Genomic DNA, 17,292 nt, shown 5'->3' with positions numbered 1-17,292 from the left:
TCAAGCCTGACTGCAAATATTAACCACTCTCCAATCAGCAAATGCATTAACAATAATGTGCCAATAATAAAATGACACTTAATTCAATTTTCTTACCTGCCTCAATAGTTTCTCAATAGCTGACATTACCATAAGGCCTCTCCAAACAACTGGTGCAGTCTCTTCAACCAGGAAGCCCATAGACATACTGCAAGAGTAAACCAAAAATATAGCTAATTTACATATATTAATCAATATTATTCTGAAAAGTAGCATAAAGTAAAAAAGATATACTTACCAAGCAATACCATAATTCAAAAGAGGCCTCATTAGGTTGTCTGAAGTTAAAAAATAAAAAATAAAAAACTCTCTTTTAGAATATACAAACATACTGACTTATTTTCTTATCAAAAAGTGTCAAATTAAAAATACAAATGGGCTATTCAAACTGCTGCTCTTTAACTTCCAACTTATTCACCTCAATAAACAACAGTTTAAACATTATACCAAGCACACAACCAATACTTACAATAGATACAACATCTAAAAATAGTTGGGATAAAGTTTTAAGAAACATATATAATTTTCAAGTGTTTCTAAAAAATAGCCTCTGTAAGTAATTGTATCCATCAATTTTATTCATATATATAAATATATAAATTACATACGTGTTTAGTATGTGTATAAATGACAAGTACACATACAAATACACGTGCATGCATCTAATAAGTTCTCTATTTTGTATCGCAACATTAATAAAAGTCATATATTAAAAACCACAGCAAACATCACAGTCAATGGTAAAAGACTGAAAGTTTTCCCCTAAGATCAGGAACAAGACAGGGATACTCTCACTTCTGTCATTTTTATTCAACATAATACTGAGAGAGCCAGAGCAATGAGGCAAGAAAGAGAAACAAACAGCACCCAAATTAGAAAGGAAAAAGTTTTCTCTGTTCGCAGATGATATGATTTTATTTATAGAAAATCCTTAAGATTCCACAAAAAGACTATTAAAGCTATTAATGAATTCAACTAAGTAGCAGGATACAAGTCAACACACAAATATCCACTGCATTTCTATAAACTAACAACAATCTGAAAAGAAAATTATGAAAACACTTCCATTTGTAACAACATCAAAAACAATCAAAAGAATTAACCTAACCAAGGAGATGAAAGATTTGTAAAATGAAAACCTCAAACCATTGCTGAAAAAAATCAAAGACGACATAAATAAAAGGAAACACCTATCATGTTCATTGACTGGAAGACTTAATATTGCGAATACTGCCTAAAGCAATCTACAAATTCAACGGAACCCTATGTCAAATCCCAATGACATTTTTTGCAGAAACAGACAAAAAAACCCATCCTAAAATTCATATGGAATCTCAAGGGATCCCAAATAGACAAATCAATCTAGAAAAGAAGAACAAAGCTGAAGGATTCATAGCTCCTGGTTTCAAAACTTAACTGCAAAGCTGAAGTAAGCAAATCAGTGAGGTACCGGCATAAAGACAGATATAAAGACCAGTGGAATAGAATAGACAGCCTAGAAATAAACCATCACATATATAATCAAATCGTTTTTAGTATATGTGCTGCCGAAGCGAGCACATCAAATCGTTTTTGACAGGAGGCCAAGATCATTCAATGAGGAAAGGACAGTCTTTTCCACAAATGGTGCTGAGAAAACTGGATATCCACAGGCAGAAGAATGAAGTCAGACCCTTACCTAACACCATATGCAAAAATTAACTCAAAATGGATCAAAGACCTAAATGTAAGAGCTAAAATTATAAAACTCTTAGAAACAAACATAGAGCAAAAGCTTCATGTCATTGGATTAGGCAATGATTTCTTGGATATGACAACAAAGGTACAGGCAACAAAAGAAATAATAAACATGGACTTAATGAGAATTTTTAAATGTTGTGCATCAAAGATAGTATCAACAAGCAAAATAGTAAGCCACAGAATGAGAGGAAACATTTATAAATCATGTATCTTATAAGGGATTCATATCCAGAGTATATTAAATCTTTTTGTTTCATTTTTTAAAATTTACATCCAAGTTAGTTAACAATACAATAATGACTTCAGGAATAGAATCCAGTGATTCATCACCTACATATAACACCCAGTGCTCATCCCAACAAGTGTCCTCCTTAACACCCCTTGTCCAATTAGCCCATCCCCCCACCCATTATCTCTCCAGCAACCCTTTCCTGTATTTAAGAGTCTCTTATGGTTTGTTCCCATCCCTATTTTTATGTTATTTTTGCTCGCCTTCCCTCATGTTCATCTGTTTTGTATCTTAAATTCAACATGAGTGAAGTCATATGATATTTGTCTTTCTCTAATTTCACTTAGCACAATACTGTCTAGTTCCATCCATGTTATTGCAAATGGCAAGACTTCATTCTTTTTGATTGCCGAGTAACACAGGATATGTTAAATCTTAAAACTCAACAACAGCAGCAAAAAATGAAACATAATTCAAAAATGAGCAAAGGAAGTGAAGAAACATTTCCTCAAGGAAGATATACAAATAGCCAAAAAGCACATGGAAAAATATTCAACATCACTGATCATTAGGGAAATGTGAATCAAAATTACCATAAGATACCATCTCATACCTATTAGAATGGCTACCATTAAAAAAAAAAAGAACTGACAAACACAGAAAATAAGAAGTACTGGTAAGAATATGCAGAAGTTTGAAGAATACTTGTACACTACTGGTAGAAATATAAAAAGGTATAGCTGCTATGGAAAATAATACGGTGGCTCCTCAAAAACCTAAAAATAAATTACCATATGAACCAGGAACTCCACTTCTTAGTACATACAGAAAGGGAATGAAATGAGGGTCTCAGGGTCTTGAAGATATAGGTGTACACTCATGTTCATAGGGGAATTATTCACAATAGCTACAATGTGTAAGTAACCCAAGTGTCCACTGACAGATGAATGGATAAGCCAAATGTGGTGTGTGTCTATGTGTGTATATATATGTATATATCCATATATATAGATACAGATATAGATATAGGTACATAATAGAATACTTTAAATTATTAAAGTCTTAAAGAGGAAGGAAATTCTGACATGCTATAACATGGATGAACCCTAAGGACATTATGCTAAGTGAAATAAGCCAGTCACAAAAGAGAAATACTGTATGATTCCCCTTACGTGAAATACGTAAAGTAGTAAAAATCATACAGACAAAAAGGAGAATGGCAGGTGGCAGTGAGGAGTTACTGTTTGAAAGGTATAAAGTTTCAGTTTTACAAGACAAGAAGAACTATGGAGATGGATAATGGTGATGGCTGCAAAACATTATGAATGTATTTAAAAGGCCAGTGAACGGTATACTTAAAAATGGTTAAGATGGTGGGGTGCCCAGGTGGATCAGTTGGTTAAGCGACTGACTCTTGATTTCAGCTCAGGTCATGATCTCACGTGATCTGACAATGCAGAGTCTGCTTGGGATTCTCTCTCTCCCCTTCTCTCTCTGCCCCTCCCCCCACGTGCATGCACTCTCTCTCTAAAATAAACAAATAAACTTTATTTTAAAAAAAGGTTAAGATGGTAAGCTTTATGTTATGTGTATTTTACCACAATAAAAAAATATATTTTAAACTCTCCTTTGTCATTGGAGACAAGAAGTTGCATTAATCTCGAGGGAAAAACAATCTACTGTTTATGACCAAGTACCTACAGAAAACAAAAAAACAAAACAAAACAAAAAAACAAAACAGGAAAAGAAATTACAGTTTACAGTCAACTAAAAAGTATATAAACTATAAAATAATTTATATTACTATAAAATATGGTTTCTTTTATCAAACGATCTGTGTAGCCAGATTCTCATTCATTCTTGCTACTATAGTCTATTTCACCATAATAAGGTATAGAAAAAGCCCTCTAGATACTTTACGCAACTTGGACTAGTGTTGAGCTAAAAGTCTAGGACAGATCATAAAAATCTAGTAGAATTTTGCAGTCAGATTTCATCAGTGTCTTTTAGCCTGTTTCTCCTTCTTAAAGAGACTGAAATTGAGAACTGTAGATAAAACATATAGGCATGGTTTATATGTCAGTTTTTCCCCAAAGCATCCAACTTAAACTTTCAGAGTAACTTTTCACCATTGTGCTCTGTATTTTTTATACTTTGATTTTCTCCAATTACATATGGATACAGATTAAAGAGTCAAGTTGTACTATAAAACTGTTACTGAAAGTCAATAATCTTACAACCCTCTTCCATTTCTTACTCCCCAGAGCCAACAACTCTCAACCCAAATGATTTTTTTAACTTCTCATTTTGAATTAATCTGAGGCTTATAGAAAGTTGCAAAAATAGTACAGTCTTCATATGCCCTTTACCTAGCTTTCCTTAATGTTAACATCTTACATAACCATAATACAATTATCACAACCAGGAAACTAACACTGATACAATATGATTAACTAATCTGTGAACCTTATTCAAATTTTCACAACTTTTAGTTGTCTCATAAAATTTTATAGGATTTAGTAATTTTTTCGTGAACACAGGCACACTTTTCAGGCACTCATCCTCTCTATGTAATTATATCACCATCTTAATTAGATAATCATGTAAATGCTATGAATAGCTGAGCAAGATGACATAAAATATGATTATTTTTCCTTTGTTCCCATGAATTGATGATAGGCAGATCTTGTGGTGCATGTGTTTCCTTCATTTTCTATGTATTTCCTAGTAATTTGCTACTAAACTACCTTCCAGTTTTGTAAATATCAAATACGTTAATCAAATGCACTAGGCATTCATGTCCATTATCCTGAACAAGACTCTGCTTAACTGTTTATAGTGTCTTCTGAATAAAAGGTCTTTTTTATATAGATTTTTTCTTTTTAAGTAATCTCTACACTCATTGTGGGGCTCGAACTTACAACCCCAAAATCAAGAGGCACATGCTCTACCAAATGAGCCAGGCAAGCACCCCCAGAAGTTCTTACTTTTTATATAATCAAATACATTAATTTTTCCCTTTATGGTTTATCCTTTTCCTTTATGGTTTATCCTTTATGGTTTAAGAAATCCTTCCTTAAAATATTGTCAATGAGATATTCTCTTTTTTTAATTTTTTAAAATATTTATTCATTTTTGAGAGAGAGACAGAGAGCAGGGAGGGGAAGAGAGAGAGGAAGACATAGAATGTGAAGCAGGCTCCAGGCTCTGAGCTGTCAGCAGAGTCCTACAGACTGTGAGATCATGACCCGAGCCGAAATTGGATGCTTAACCAACCAGGAGCCCCGAGATATTCTCTTATAACCCTTTATAGTTCTGCATTTCACATTTAAGTACTTAAACTTATTATTTGGAATTAATTTCTGTGTGTGGTGTGAGAATCCATTTTATTTCCATGTGGATAATAACTTGTCCCACCATGAGTAATCTGCAATGACAGCTCTGTCATAAATCAGGTTTCCATATATGTATGAGTCTGTTTCTGGGCTCTCTATTCAGTTGTACTAGTTTGTCCAGCCTTGAGCCAATACTGAACAAGGTATAACTTTACATTAAGTTCTCCTACCTGCTAGAGTAAATCCCCTACCTGGTTCTCTCTCTTCAGGAGTGTCTTACCTATTCATGGCTCTTTGCTCATCTTTATAAATTGTATATTCAACTTGGTCATTTTCCACAAATAGAATTTTGATTGAATTTGTGAGACTATCAGAAACAACTGATATCTTTATAAAATTCTGTACTCCTATCCATGAACATCTGTCTCTCCGTGTATTTACATCTGTAAAATCTTTCAATAAGGATTTAGAATTTTTTTCCCCACATAAGATTCATACATTTGTTGTTAGATTTGTTCCCAGGTGCCCTGTATTTTTTTAAGACATTTGTATCTTTTTTGAAATTGCATTTTCTAACTTATTATTGATATATAAAAATGTAATTTTCTTGTATATTATTATTATATCTAGCCAACCTACTAAATTCCCTTCTTCATTTTAATAATTTGTCGAAAGTTTTTTGTTTTGCTTTGTTTTGTTTTTTGAGAGAAAGAGAGAGTGAGCATGCACATGAGTGGGTTAGGCGCAAAGGGAGAAAGAGAATCTTAAGCAGGTTCCATGCTCAGTGCAGAGCCCAACATAGGGATCAGTTTCACAACCATTAGATCATGACCTGAGATGAAATAAAGTCAGATGCTTAACTGACCGACCCACCCAGGCATCCCGAAAGTTTTTTTAAATTTTCTATGTAAATAGTGATACTTTCTACAGATAATGACAGTTTGCTTCTTTTATTCAATTCCTAATTCATGAGGGTTAGTATGTGTCTGGGTTTATTTGCAGATTAGGAGTGCCTGTTCAATGTTAAATAAAAGGTGTGATACCAGGACTGCTTGTCTCATTCCGAATAGTAAATGAAATGCTTTTGGGGTGCCTAACTGGCTCAGTCAGCTAAGTGTCTGACTCTTGGATCTTGACTCAGGTCATGATTTCAGAGTTTGTGGGTCAAGCCCCACATCGGGCTCTGTGCTGATGGTGTAGAGCCTGCTTGGGATTCTATCTCTCCTTTTCTCTGCCCCTCCCCAACATGTGCTCATATGTGCATGTGCCCATGGTCTCTTACTCTCTCAGTGGGGGAGGACTTAAATGAAATGCTTTTAACAATTCACCAGTAAGTATAATGCTTGCTTTGTATTTTTATAAAAATACAAATACATTATTTAACATTATATCAGGATATCAGGTTAAATAAAATTCTCTTTTAGTTCTAGTTCAAGAAGAGTATTGATAAAAATGGTTTTTTTGGTTTTATAGAATGCCTGTTCAGCATCTTTCTGAATAACATACTTTTTCTCCTTTAACTTACAAAACTGTTAAGTTACGTTAAATTTTTTTCTAATGTCAAACCAACTTGCTCCCCTGGATTAAACGCCATTTAATCACAATATAGCTATTTTATACAATGCTAACAAGTTGCTAATATTTGCTTAAGACTTTTTATATATGTTAATTAGGGAGACTGGCCTATAATTCTCCCATTTCATTCTATCCCACTAAGGCTTTACTAGCCTCATAAACTAAATTGGGAAAATATTATATATTTTTCTACCCTATGAATGAGTTTATATAAGAATGGAATACTGGTTTGCTATTTTCATGGTAAGATTTTTAACTACTGATTCCATTTCTTTAGTAGGTATGGAATAAACTAGATGTTCTATTCCTTCCTCAATTTGGTTTAGTGATATACATTTTTCTAGAGATTGCCCATTTCAACAAAATTTTCAAATGTATCAGCATAAAACTGTCCAAATATCTCAGATTTTAAACCCATGGCTATATCTGTCAAGTCCCTTTTATTATTTCCAATATATTTACAGGTCTTTTTTTTTTTTTTTTTTAATTCTACGTTGCCGGGCATTTGTCTAATTTATTAGTCTTCAAAAAACAAATTTTTGGTTCTCTTGGTTCTCTACTATATCTCCATTTTCAAGTTCATTAATTTCTGCTCTTAATCACTTCTTTCCTTCCACCTTCTTTGGGTTTATTGCATTGCTCTCATTTCTTAATTTAATTTATTTATTTTCAGCCTTTCTTCTTTTGTAAAGAGAAATACTTATGACTACCTCTGGATATATTTTAGCTTTATCTCACAAGTTTCCATTTTCATTGTTTCTCCTTTCAACCATGCATTATTTAGAAATTGTTTTTAATTTCCAAATGTGTATGTGTTTTTAGTTATCATTTTGTTATAAGCTTCTAAATTAACTGTGTGGTAGTTAGAAAAATGTAGTCCGAATAATACCAATCTTTGAAATTCACTGCAACTATCTTCATGGCCTATTCCATAATCAATTTTTATAAATGTTCCAGGTGTACTTGAAAAGAATATTCTATTTATGGCCATTAGATCAAGCTTGTTTGAAGGTAGTAATTCTTCACATTCAGTAACACTTTTGCTGTAAAGTCTATCTTGTCTGACATTAACATAACTACACCCAGTTTCATTTCGCTCTATTTATGGTTTTTAATCCTTTAGCTTTTGCCCTATATATTTTTTTTTATTTAAAAAAAAAATTTTTTTTAACGTTTATTTATTTTTGAGACAGAGAAAGAGACAGAGCATGAAAGGGGGAGGGGCAGAGCGAGGGGGAGACACAGAATCGGAAGCAGGCTCCAGGCTCTGAGCCATCAGCCCAGAGCCGACGCAGGGCTCGAACTCACGGACCTGAGATCGTGACCTGAGCCGAAGTCGGATGCTTAACCGACTGAGCCACCCAGGTGCCCCTGCCCTATATATTTTTATGTTTTAGATAATATCTCTTATAAATAGATTTAACCTATCTGGATTTGGTTTTGTTTTATTTTTTGTTTTCTCCTGTCTTACAGTATTATTGTTTTAACTAGAAAGTTGTGTGATATTTAGATTTAATATTGCTGATATATTGGGGCACTGGGGTGGCTCAGTCAGTTGAACATCTGACTCCTGATTTTGACCCAGGTCATGATCACAGAGTTGTGGGATTGAGCCCCATGTCCAGCTCTGCGCTGTGTGTGGAGCCTTCTTGAGATTCTCTTTCTCTTTTTCCCTTTCTCTCTCTCTCTCTCTCTCTCTCTCTCCCACTTGCAATCTCTCTCTCTAAAATAAATAAATATATGTATTGCTGAAATATTTGTATTCATACTTACTATTAAATTTTGTACTTTTTCCTGGCCTCCCCCCCTTTTTTTAGTATTTTTACATTTTTGAGATTCTTCCCCCTCATTACATTTTTCCCTTTTTTACAATGGAAATCATACAGTTCATTTCTAGTCTTATAATGACTATCTAGTATTTTTTTAAAACATACTTAAAGTGTGAAGTTAAACAACACTTCTACCTCTCTTTTGAGAGAGAGCAAGAGAGCACACACACATAAATGCAAGGCAGGGGCAGAGAGAGAGGGAGAGAGAGAGGAAGAAAGAGAATCTTAACCAGGCTCCATACCCAGCACAGAGCCCAATGTGGGGCTTGATCTCACAACCATGAGATCATCACCTGAGCCAAAATCAAGAGTTGGACACTTAACCAATTGAGGCACCCCTACCTTCTTCCTCTTTGAATGTTTCAAATGAATCACTGTCCCTCCTAAGTCAATTTATATGCCATTGCTGTCCTGAATTTTAGTTTTATCTTGGAGAATTCTCAGCCATTATCTCCTTGAATATTGCCTCTGTTACAGTTTCTCCATTATCTCCTTCTAGAACAATGGTTAGTCCCATGTTGGATCTTCTCATGCTGCTTACCATGGCCCTCAAACTTGCATTTGTTTTCCAATTTTCCTCTATGTACTACATTCTGAGTATTTTCTTTTCACCTATATTCATTAATTAATTTTCTCTTTGGTTGTGCCTAATCTTTAATCTGCCCAGATTTTCCCACTCTACCCAGAGCCAAGAACAAATCCAGCACTTATTCCCAGTAATCACTAATGTATGGAAGGATTTATTTTATGATCACTTATTAAGGATATCACAATTAGTGTGTCCAGCTCTTATAAGGTGCATTGAACCTCCCTCCCTCCTTAGATGCCATATTTTGCCCCTATTCCTTCATAAATAATCCTGTAAAATACAGGCCCTAAGCCACCAAGATCAGCAGGTAATACCTGAGTAAATATCAATTCCAGTGCACAACTACACCAGTTGACTCACACTTTCCTGTTATTTCTGAGTTCTGAGAAATTCCCTTCCTTTCCCACTATCTCAGACATGTACTGAAAAGTAGTTTTTGTTAATATTCCATGTAATATTTTAAGGTATGCTGTTATAGGAAGAGTTTTTCTGGACATCTAGTTTGCCACATCTAGAAGTAGAAAGCTGCTGATTTTTAGTGATCTTAGATTCCTTATGATATCTTACAGAACTCTATTTTTCAAATAATTTTCTGATTATTTCTTGTGAATTTCTAGATAAACAAACATACCACATGGAATTAATAACAATTCTGCCTTTTCCTTTCCACTATTAATAACCCTTACTTCTTTTTCTTGTTTTAGTGGATCAGTTAAAACCTGCAGTAGCAATGGCACTGCACTTGAAAAGATCATACCAAAAATAAAATAGGACAATATGGGTGCCATCTATTTACTTAATCCTCCATTTGAAATAGATGATCTAAGTAGTTTGAGCCTGTTCAAAACAGAACTTTAAGTTCAAACTGGAACTGGAAATGTAAACTAGATGTTATGGACTGAATGTTGTGTTCCCACCAAAATTCATATGCTGAAATCCTAACCCCCAATGTGATGGTATTAGGAGGGGGATTAGCTCATGGGGTAGAGCTCTCATGACTGGGCCTAGTACCCTTATAAAAGATACTCCAGAGGGCTCTCATGCCCTGTCTGCCATGAGAGGAAACAAATGACAAGACAGCTATCTATCAACTAGTAAGCAGGTCTTCACCAAATGTCAAAGCTGCTGGCACCTTGATTTTGGACTTCCCAGCCTCCAAAACTGTGAGAAATAAATGTTTGTGGTTTAAGCCACCCAGTCTATGGTATTTTTGTCACAGCAACCTGAACAAACTAAGACACTGGGACGGTCCAAAGCCTTTTCACAAAATTGGAAACCAAAATCTCTAACACTATATAAGAATAATCTTTAATCTTAATCTACTTCATCAGTATGCTAAATCTCCATCCAGAGAAAATGTGTAGTTTAAATACTTCTTGTAGTTTGGTGAATAATAAATTGTAAACTGAAAGCAGCAATGTAAGCAGATTCATCATCATGTTAAATGCATTTCTTCAGAATTTAACAGGGAAAAATGTACACTGAGAGTCCTAAATATTACAACATATACATTAAAAAGAAAGTTAGAAGCACAGTCTTCTTTATCTTCTCCTGTATATTAGTAAACAAAATTAATACCACTTAGTAAACAAAATTAACACCACCTAAAAGCATTTTACTTTAATTAATAAAATCCTCAGATCTGAATGATGGCATAGGCTGAAACCATACTTTTAAATTAGTGGAGAAAGACTCTGAACAACAACTCATGATGATAGGTACAAATTAGTATATGTGCTAATTTTTAAATGTGCTTTTTATTTTTAAAAATGTGTACAGCAATTCCTACACATAAACTCAACAGAAAACCTAACAAAATACTATTGGTTGAAAGTTTATAGAGAAATTTTGGAATCTACTGTCCTGTAACAGCTTTTTGAAGAGACCACCATTAGCTGAAGCTATCATGACAGAGATCATTATTTCATACTTCCTCATATCTTCATGAAAGCTCATACATTGAAGCATAAAAGATTCTTACTCTAAGTCAAACCATTTCAATTGCCATAATGCCATTCATGACACTACGCCACATCCTCCTTGCTCAATTACAACAAAGTTCTATCATTTCTAACAGGTATGAATTTAATTAATGGACTGTATGTTACCAGTGGATTTCGAACAGAGTTGGGAACTACTTTTATATTATAAATTAATTGTCAAGCTAGAAAAGACACTGTGACCAGGTCAAACTGAAGAGCTAGGTATAAAGGAAATAGGCATAAGAAAGACTGCTTTAAATCTTTCTATTATAGTTGAAATTGTTAAATGTTCCAAGGATAACACTCATCTAGAATCAGATTTTCTTTTTGTAGGGATCCCACCGTTCTTGAATCAGCTAAGTGGTAGACATTCCCATTTACTTGGTATTAGCAATAAAGCTGAAAAATCTCTGTAACTTCTACTCCCTGGCTCCAAAAATTAAGAGTTTTAAATGCATCTGAACACCAAGGTTCAGGAATGTATGCCTAAAAAAATTATAACTTAAAGTCATATAATAGAGACATTAAATCCATTTTTTAAAATGAGGACAGAGAATAACCTTAAAGAATATTTAAACATGCAGTAAATAAACAAAACCATTTTATAAAAACAAGCTTTTATCCACATATTCATGACAAGACATTCAAAGACAAGAACCTTCAGAAAGGAAAAGAAAACCCAGGACAAAGTTTACAAAGTCACTTTCTTATCACCCACTTTCCTATTCCTTCTTTTGTGTCTAAAACCAAGATTCTTTCTTATGAGAAATCAGATGCAACAAAGAGGTTGCATCCACTGCTATTCTTTCAAGGAGAACTTCAAGTGGCTACATAAGACAAAGTAGTTCCACCAAGTTAGTACCCAGGAAAAGTTTATAATATCCTACTTGTTTACCTGGAAGAAAGAAGGATTTAGAGAGAAGGTGAGTAAAGATAGGAGAATGGAACCTATCAAAACCCAAATGCCAACTTGGACAACCTAAGGCAATATAATAATACTGTTATCTAGAAGTGAAAAGGAAAGGGATGTAGAACACAAGAAGGGAGCAGAAAGAATATTAAAAAATTCTTCTTTGCTTTTATAATTTTACATTTATCACTCTTTAATATTTAAATTTCAGTTATCTTTAGCATATTTTCCCTTTTTGTACCACCTTGGAAACTCACTCTCTCATCCCAGGTATCCACCCATCTCAAAGTTGAAAGCCATTCAAGTATCTTTCTTAAAAATCCAACCTCTTTCCCAAGTAAAGAAACTGGCCCTTTCTTTTCCAACTCATTCCTCCTTCCTTAATCAAAACTCTCATTTTCTCATGTGGGTGGTTTCCATTAGGAAAGGAACCTGAAACAAGTAAACCACACTGACAGCTTAAGCTTTGTAGAAGATACAAGTGTTTTAAAATGGAATCTGCTCAGTAGGATATAAATGGGAGACTATATATAAGGGATATTTCAGAGCAGGGGTGATACCTCAGATTCTTGTCTACTGTGGGGCTAAAATTTTCTTCACTTAGTTAATCACTCAGCAAATACTTACTAAGCAACTAGAAGTATAGAGATAAACTTGGTATCCTCCCTCTGAAACCTTGATAACTTATATTGTAGAATTTAACAGGAAAAAATGAAAGGAAGGCTAGAGGAAAAAATAGGTGATAATGAAACTTTGGGTAAGGATAATAAATACTTGATTTATTTACTGTTACTCCCACAACCCATATACCACCATTCCTGGCCTCCAATCACTTGAGAGCTGCCTTGGCATAATTAAGTGATCATTAACTCATAAATGATCACATTCTTTCTTGCTGAAACTACGTACAGACTCAGAATTTCTTCCACATTATGTTCCAGATAACCAGTTGATATTTAAAATGAAAACTATGCATGATCTCTGAGTTAAAGGAGAAGGAAAACTTTAAAAGATGACAGAATGAACCACTTACATTCACTTGAGAATAGTAACACAAGATGAGTTACATTTTATGTCATGCAGTACTGCATAAGATACTTTACAGATACTGTACTTCATTGAATCCTTACAACAATCCTAGGAGGCAAGTACTATCTCCATTTTAGTTGAGAAAAGTAGAAGTCTATCCCCAGCCTCCCCTCAGCTTATCTAAATCCCTTTCTTCTATGGCAGTCTCCAAACCAACTCTCCTTCTCCTGGTCTTCTCTAGGATCTAACACTTAATAAATGTTATCTTGTATGATTATTTACCTTTTTATTGCCTCTAACCTATCTTCCCAACTAAACACCATATTCCCCTTACTTAGTATGACTGATGCTCAAAACGTATGTTTATATAATAGCCAAAACAATTTCCTAAATAGCTAAACAGTCAAAAGTAAATATACCGAAGGAAAACTGCACACCCTGTATTTGGTCATCCAGGCTTTTGTAGTGCAGTAAAACATTATTTATTATAAGAAATTAGCCATTTATTAGCTGTGTCCTTGAATAAGTTGTTTTTATATGACATATACACTCTTCAAATGTCATACTTCATATGAAGTAGTTTAAGACCAGAAAACTAAAGTAATGTGCCCAAGGTTAAATAGCTAGCAGCAACCAAGCAGTAAGGAATTGAGACTGAACTTATTTCATTTTAAGTTCCATATTATTTTCACACACATATTCAAGAAGCAGGAGGCTTAAGATCATAGAAATACATATGAGATCAGAAGATAACACATAGCTGGAACATTAGCAAGTATAGATTTTCCTTCTACTGCTTGATGACAACCAGACAAGTTCCATGAAATGGTTGAACAATGCTCCAATAAATCAAGTTATTCTGTACCTAATGTAAATTGTCCTTTAAGTCAATTACAAGTTCATAGGATTATTAACAAAGTATTACAGTTGACTATTTTTAGTTATCTTGATATAACTTTTAACTACATCTCTATAATCCCTAATCTTTCTGTTTATTAGGTAATGTTTCCAGCTTTCTTATCTAATTTATTTGTCATATAAGACTGGTTTTCTTCTATTAACCCACCTAGCCTCTTAAAATCTCAAATTCATTTTTAAGCAGTGATAGTTCACTGCAAGCACAAAGGGTTTAAGAGCTGGGATTTGAAACATACAAACAATAAATGCCCACAGTGACATAAAAGACAGTGACAAAAGAAGCGGCAACTTAGCAAAATAGAAGTGACACACTGGGAGTAGAAAATGGTATCTTAGTCATATGACGGGGCTTAACACAAAACTATACTTCTTATAGTAACTAAAATGCCTGTTGATATGTATGTTGTGAAGCAAAAACAGAAGTCTAAACACACACATACACACACACACACACACACAAAAAAGAAGACAAAATTCTGACTGCCATTATAAAAAGTCCCAGTTAAAAGATAAACAGAATATAACAGAGAAAATAAATAGATATACAACCAAAGACAAAACACTGGCTTCAGTGTGGACTTTATACCAGTGTAGTTAAAAGAATTGTATAAACTTAATTTGTTGTAAGAGGAAAGGAAAAGTTACAAAGCATAGAAGTGAAAAACTATTTTAAGAAGACTACTGAAAAAACTGATCTACTATAACAAAAAAAAAAAAAATCATGTAATAAAAAGATACAACTGTGGAATATAAATAAACAAGTTACAATAAAAACATAAAAACTATAAAAGATAATACTTTTACAAATATGCAGGGAGTAACTCCCATAAATATTTTGTGTATACAATAAAAGCCTTACTGCATTATCCATTTAGTTATACTAGAAGTTTGGGGGCTCATATGAATGGCCCATATACCAGAGTGTGTGTGTGTGTATATGAATGTGTGTGTATGTGTGTGTATATATATATATATATATATATATATATATATACACATATATGTGTATATATATATATGAATGTATATATATAAGAATGTATATATATAAGAATGTACATATATATATGAATGTATATATATAAGAAATCAGAAGAAGGAAGTAATAGCAAGTAGAATCACTGATGTCTGTGACCCCCACAGTAAATTGGACACTATCCAGAAAAGTAATGAAACAACTGAAGTGTCAGACAGTTTTGTGATTTGGATTATAAGGCACCATTAAATTATTTCTAGAATAGTAAGTGCTTTAAAAATTCCATTCTGGGGAGTAGTAAAAGGATCTTGGGCTGGGTTTGTCCCTCAAACACAGCTAGATCAATATCAAACCATTCTGAACACCTAGGAAATTGATTTGAGGATTAACAGAACAATCTGCATAATTTGAGGGATAGAAGAGGGCAGGTAGGTGGTGTGGAGAGGTGAAGTGCAGAGGGGAGGCAGCCTTTTAAGGACAAAAAGCACTCACCCTGAAAGCAGCTAGAGAGAAAGGGTGAAAACACACACAGCGGACTGCACAAGAAAAATGTTCCCCAAAATCATTGATGTGAAAAAAGGAAAGCATTTCAAAATGGCCAGTTTTTTTATGAACGGTGAAGTAGAGAGTCTGAAGTTTCAGAGGTTAGCGCTTGGTGGTGCTCCAACAAGGAAGCAGGGTGGAGCCCCCCAGAATAGGCAGCTCTGTCTGAGGATCCCCTGGATCAAACAGGGCAAAGCAGTTCTCCTGCTTGGAGTGCACTTCATAGAAGTGATTCGGCCTCTCCACCCTCTGGCAAAAGATCCACCCAGTGGGAGCCATCAAGAGGCCAATTCACCGGTATAGGAACAAAGACCGCTGCTGAGGGCAGCAAACACTGACACCAGCTATGTGTTGCAATTTACCATTAACTCTAAGCTGCTGCAGCGGTGCAATCATGCAACCATTTCCTGGGACACGCCAGCACCAGCCACAGCACAGGGAGACCCTCCGCCAGGGGATCACTGAGGGTCCTAACTGCAGGGGTCTCTGAAGTGTAGGGATTTGAAACACAGCGGCACCTGAGATAAAACTCAGGAGACACGCACTGCCCTAGTAGATGGACAGCGTGGACACAGACGGGGGGAAGGAGTTGACAGAAGCGAGAGACACAAAAGGGGTGACTGATCACACTTCTGTGAGGACAGATGAACTTCCTGGTCCAGGAGACCAGGAAGTGCAGCGAAGACATTTTCACAAGTAGCCTCAAACTGATCAACCCCAGTGAGCTAAAAGGGCTCCACCAAGTAGAGAGGAGAGCCCTTACGCCAAGACATTCTCCCTGAGTCTTCCCAGCACACCTCCACTAGGGCTAGTTGACCTGAAAATGAGAGCAACAGGCCCTTCACCCAGAAGACCACAAATCCCTTCCATGAGCTTAGTTTACTGACCATAAACTGCTGCAAAGTTTCAGCTACAGGGGAAAGTCCATCTAGCTTCATTTGGATTTTCTGTTTGTTTGTTCATTTTTTGTTGTTGCTTCTGTTTCTGTTGTTGTTCATTTTCTTTTCTTTTGTTTCTTGGATACAGATAAAGCAAAAATTTGTTTTTAATTTTTAATTTTGTTTCTCTTCTCTCTTTTCTATCAAGCTTCTCTTAACAAGCAGACCAAAACATACTTAGGATCTAGCTTCCTTTATGTGATTTCTTTTAATTTTTTAATTTTTATTTCATTCTATTATAGTTGTTGTTGTTCTTTTTTCCTCCAAAATGACAAGATGGAGGAAGTCACCCCAAAAGAAAGAAGAGGAAAAATGATGGCTAGGGATTTAATCAATGCAGATACAAGTAAGATGTCTGAACTAGAATTTAAAATGATTATAAGGATACTAGCTGGGCTTGGAAAAGGCATAATAGAAATCATCAGAGAATCCCTTTGTACAGACATAATAGAACTCAAATCTAGTCAGGCCAAAATTAAAAATGCTATATCTGAGATGCAAACCCAAAAGGAGGCCATAAAAATGAGGATGGACAGGGCAGAGGAGTGCATTAGCAATACAGAAGACAAAATTATGGAAAATAATGAAGCTGAAGAGAAAAACAAAAGTCAGGGACCACAAAAGCAGACTTAAGAAACTCAGCCATTTGTTAAAACATAG

The 17,292-nt window shown here is 34.7% G+C and overlaps 1 protein-coding gene across 4 annotated transcripts in view; it reads right to left on the bottom strand.

The window, feature by feature from the left end:
* The window catches only part of NUBPL (NUBP iron-sulfur cluster assembly factor, mitochondrial), a 222,669-nt gene that overhangs the window by 134,524 nt on the left and 70,853 nt on the right, over window positions 1-17,292 (bottom strand). For 2 of the 4 annotated variants that reach the window (XM_060619460.3, XM_060619461.3), the window contains 2 exons: window positions 278-317; window positions 97-187 (listed from right to left, as the gene is read on the bottom strand). In XM_060619460.3, coding sequence (XP_060475443.1) covers window positions 97-187; window positions 278-317 — 131 coding nt within the window. Of the gene's footprint in view, window positions 1-96; window positions 188-277; window positions 318-17,292 lie in introns of those variants that run through there. The other 2 variants (XM_078448341.2, XM_060619464.3) reach the window with 2 other exon arrangements.

Source organism: Panthera onca, chromosome B3 (assembly GCF_046562875.1).
Source record: "Panthera onca isolate mPanOnc1 chromosome B3, mPanOnc1 haplotype 2, whole genome shotgun sequence".
NCBI lineage: Eukaryota > Metazoa > Chordata > Mammalia > Carnivora > Felidae > Panthera > Panthera onca.
This window is presented reverse-complemented; position numbering and strand designations above follow the sequence as displayed.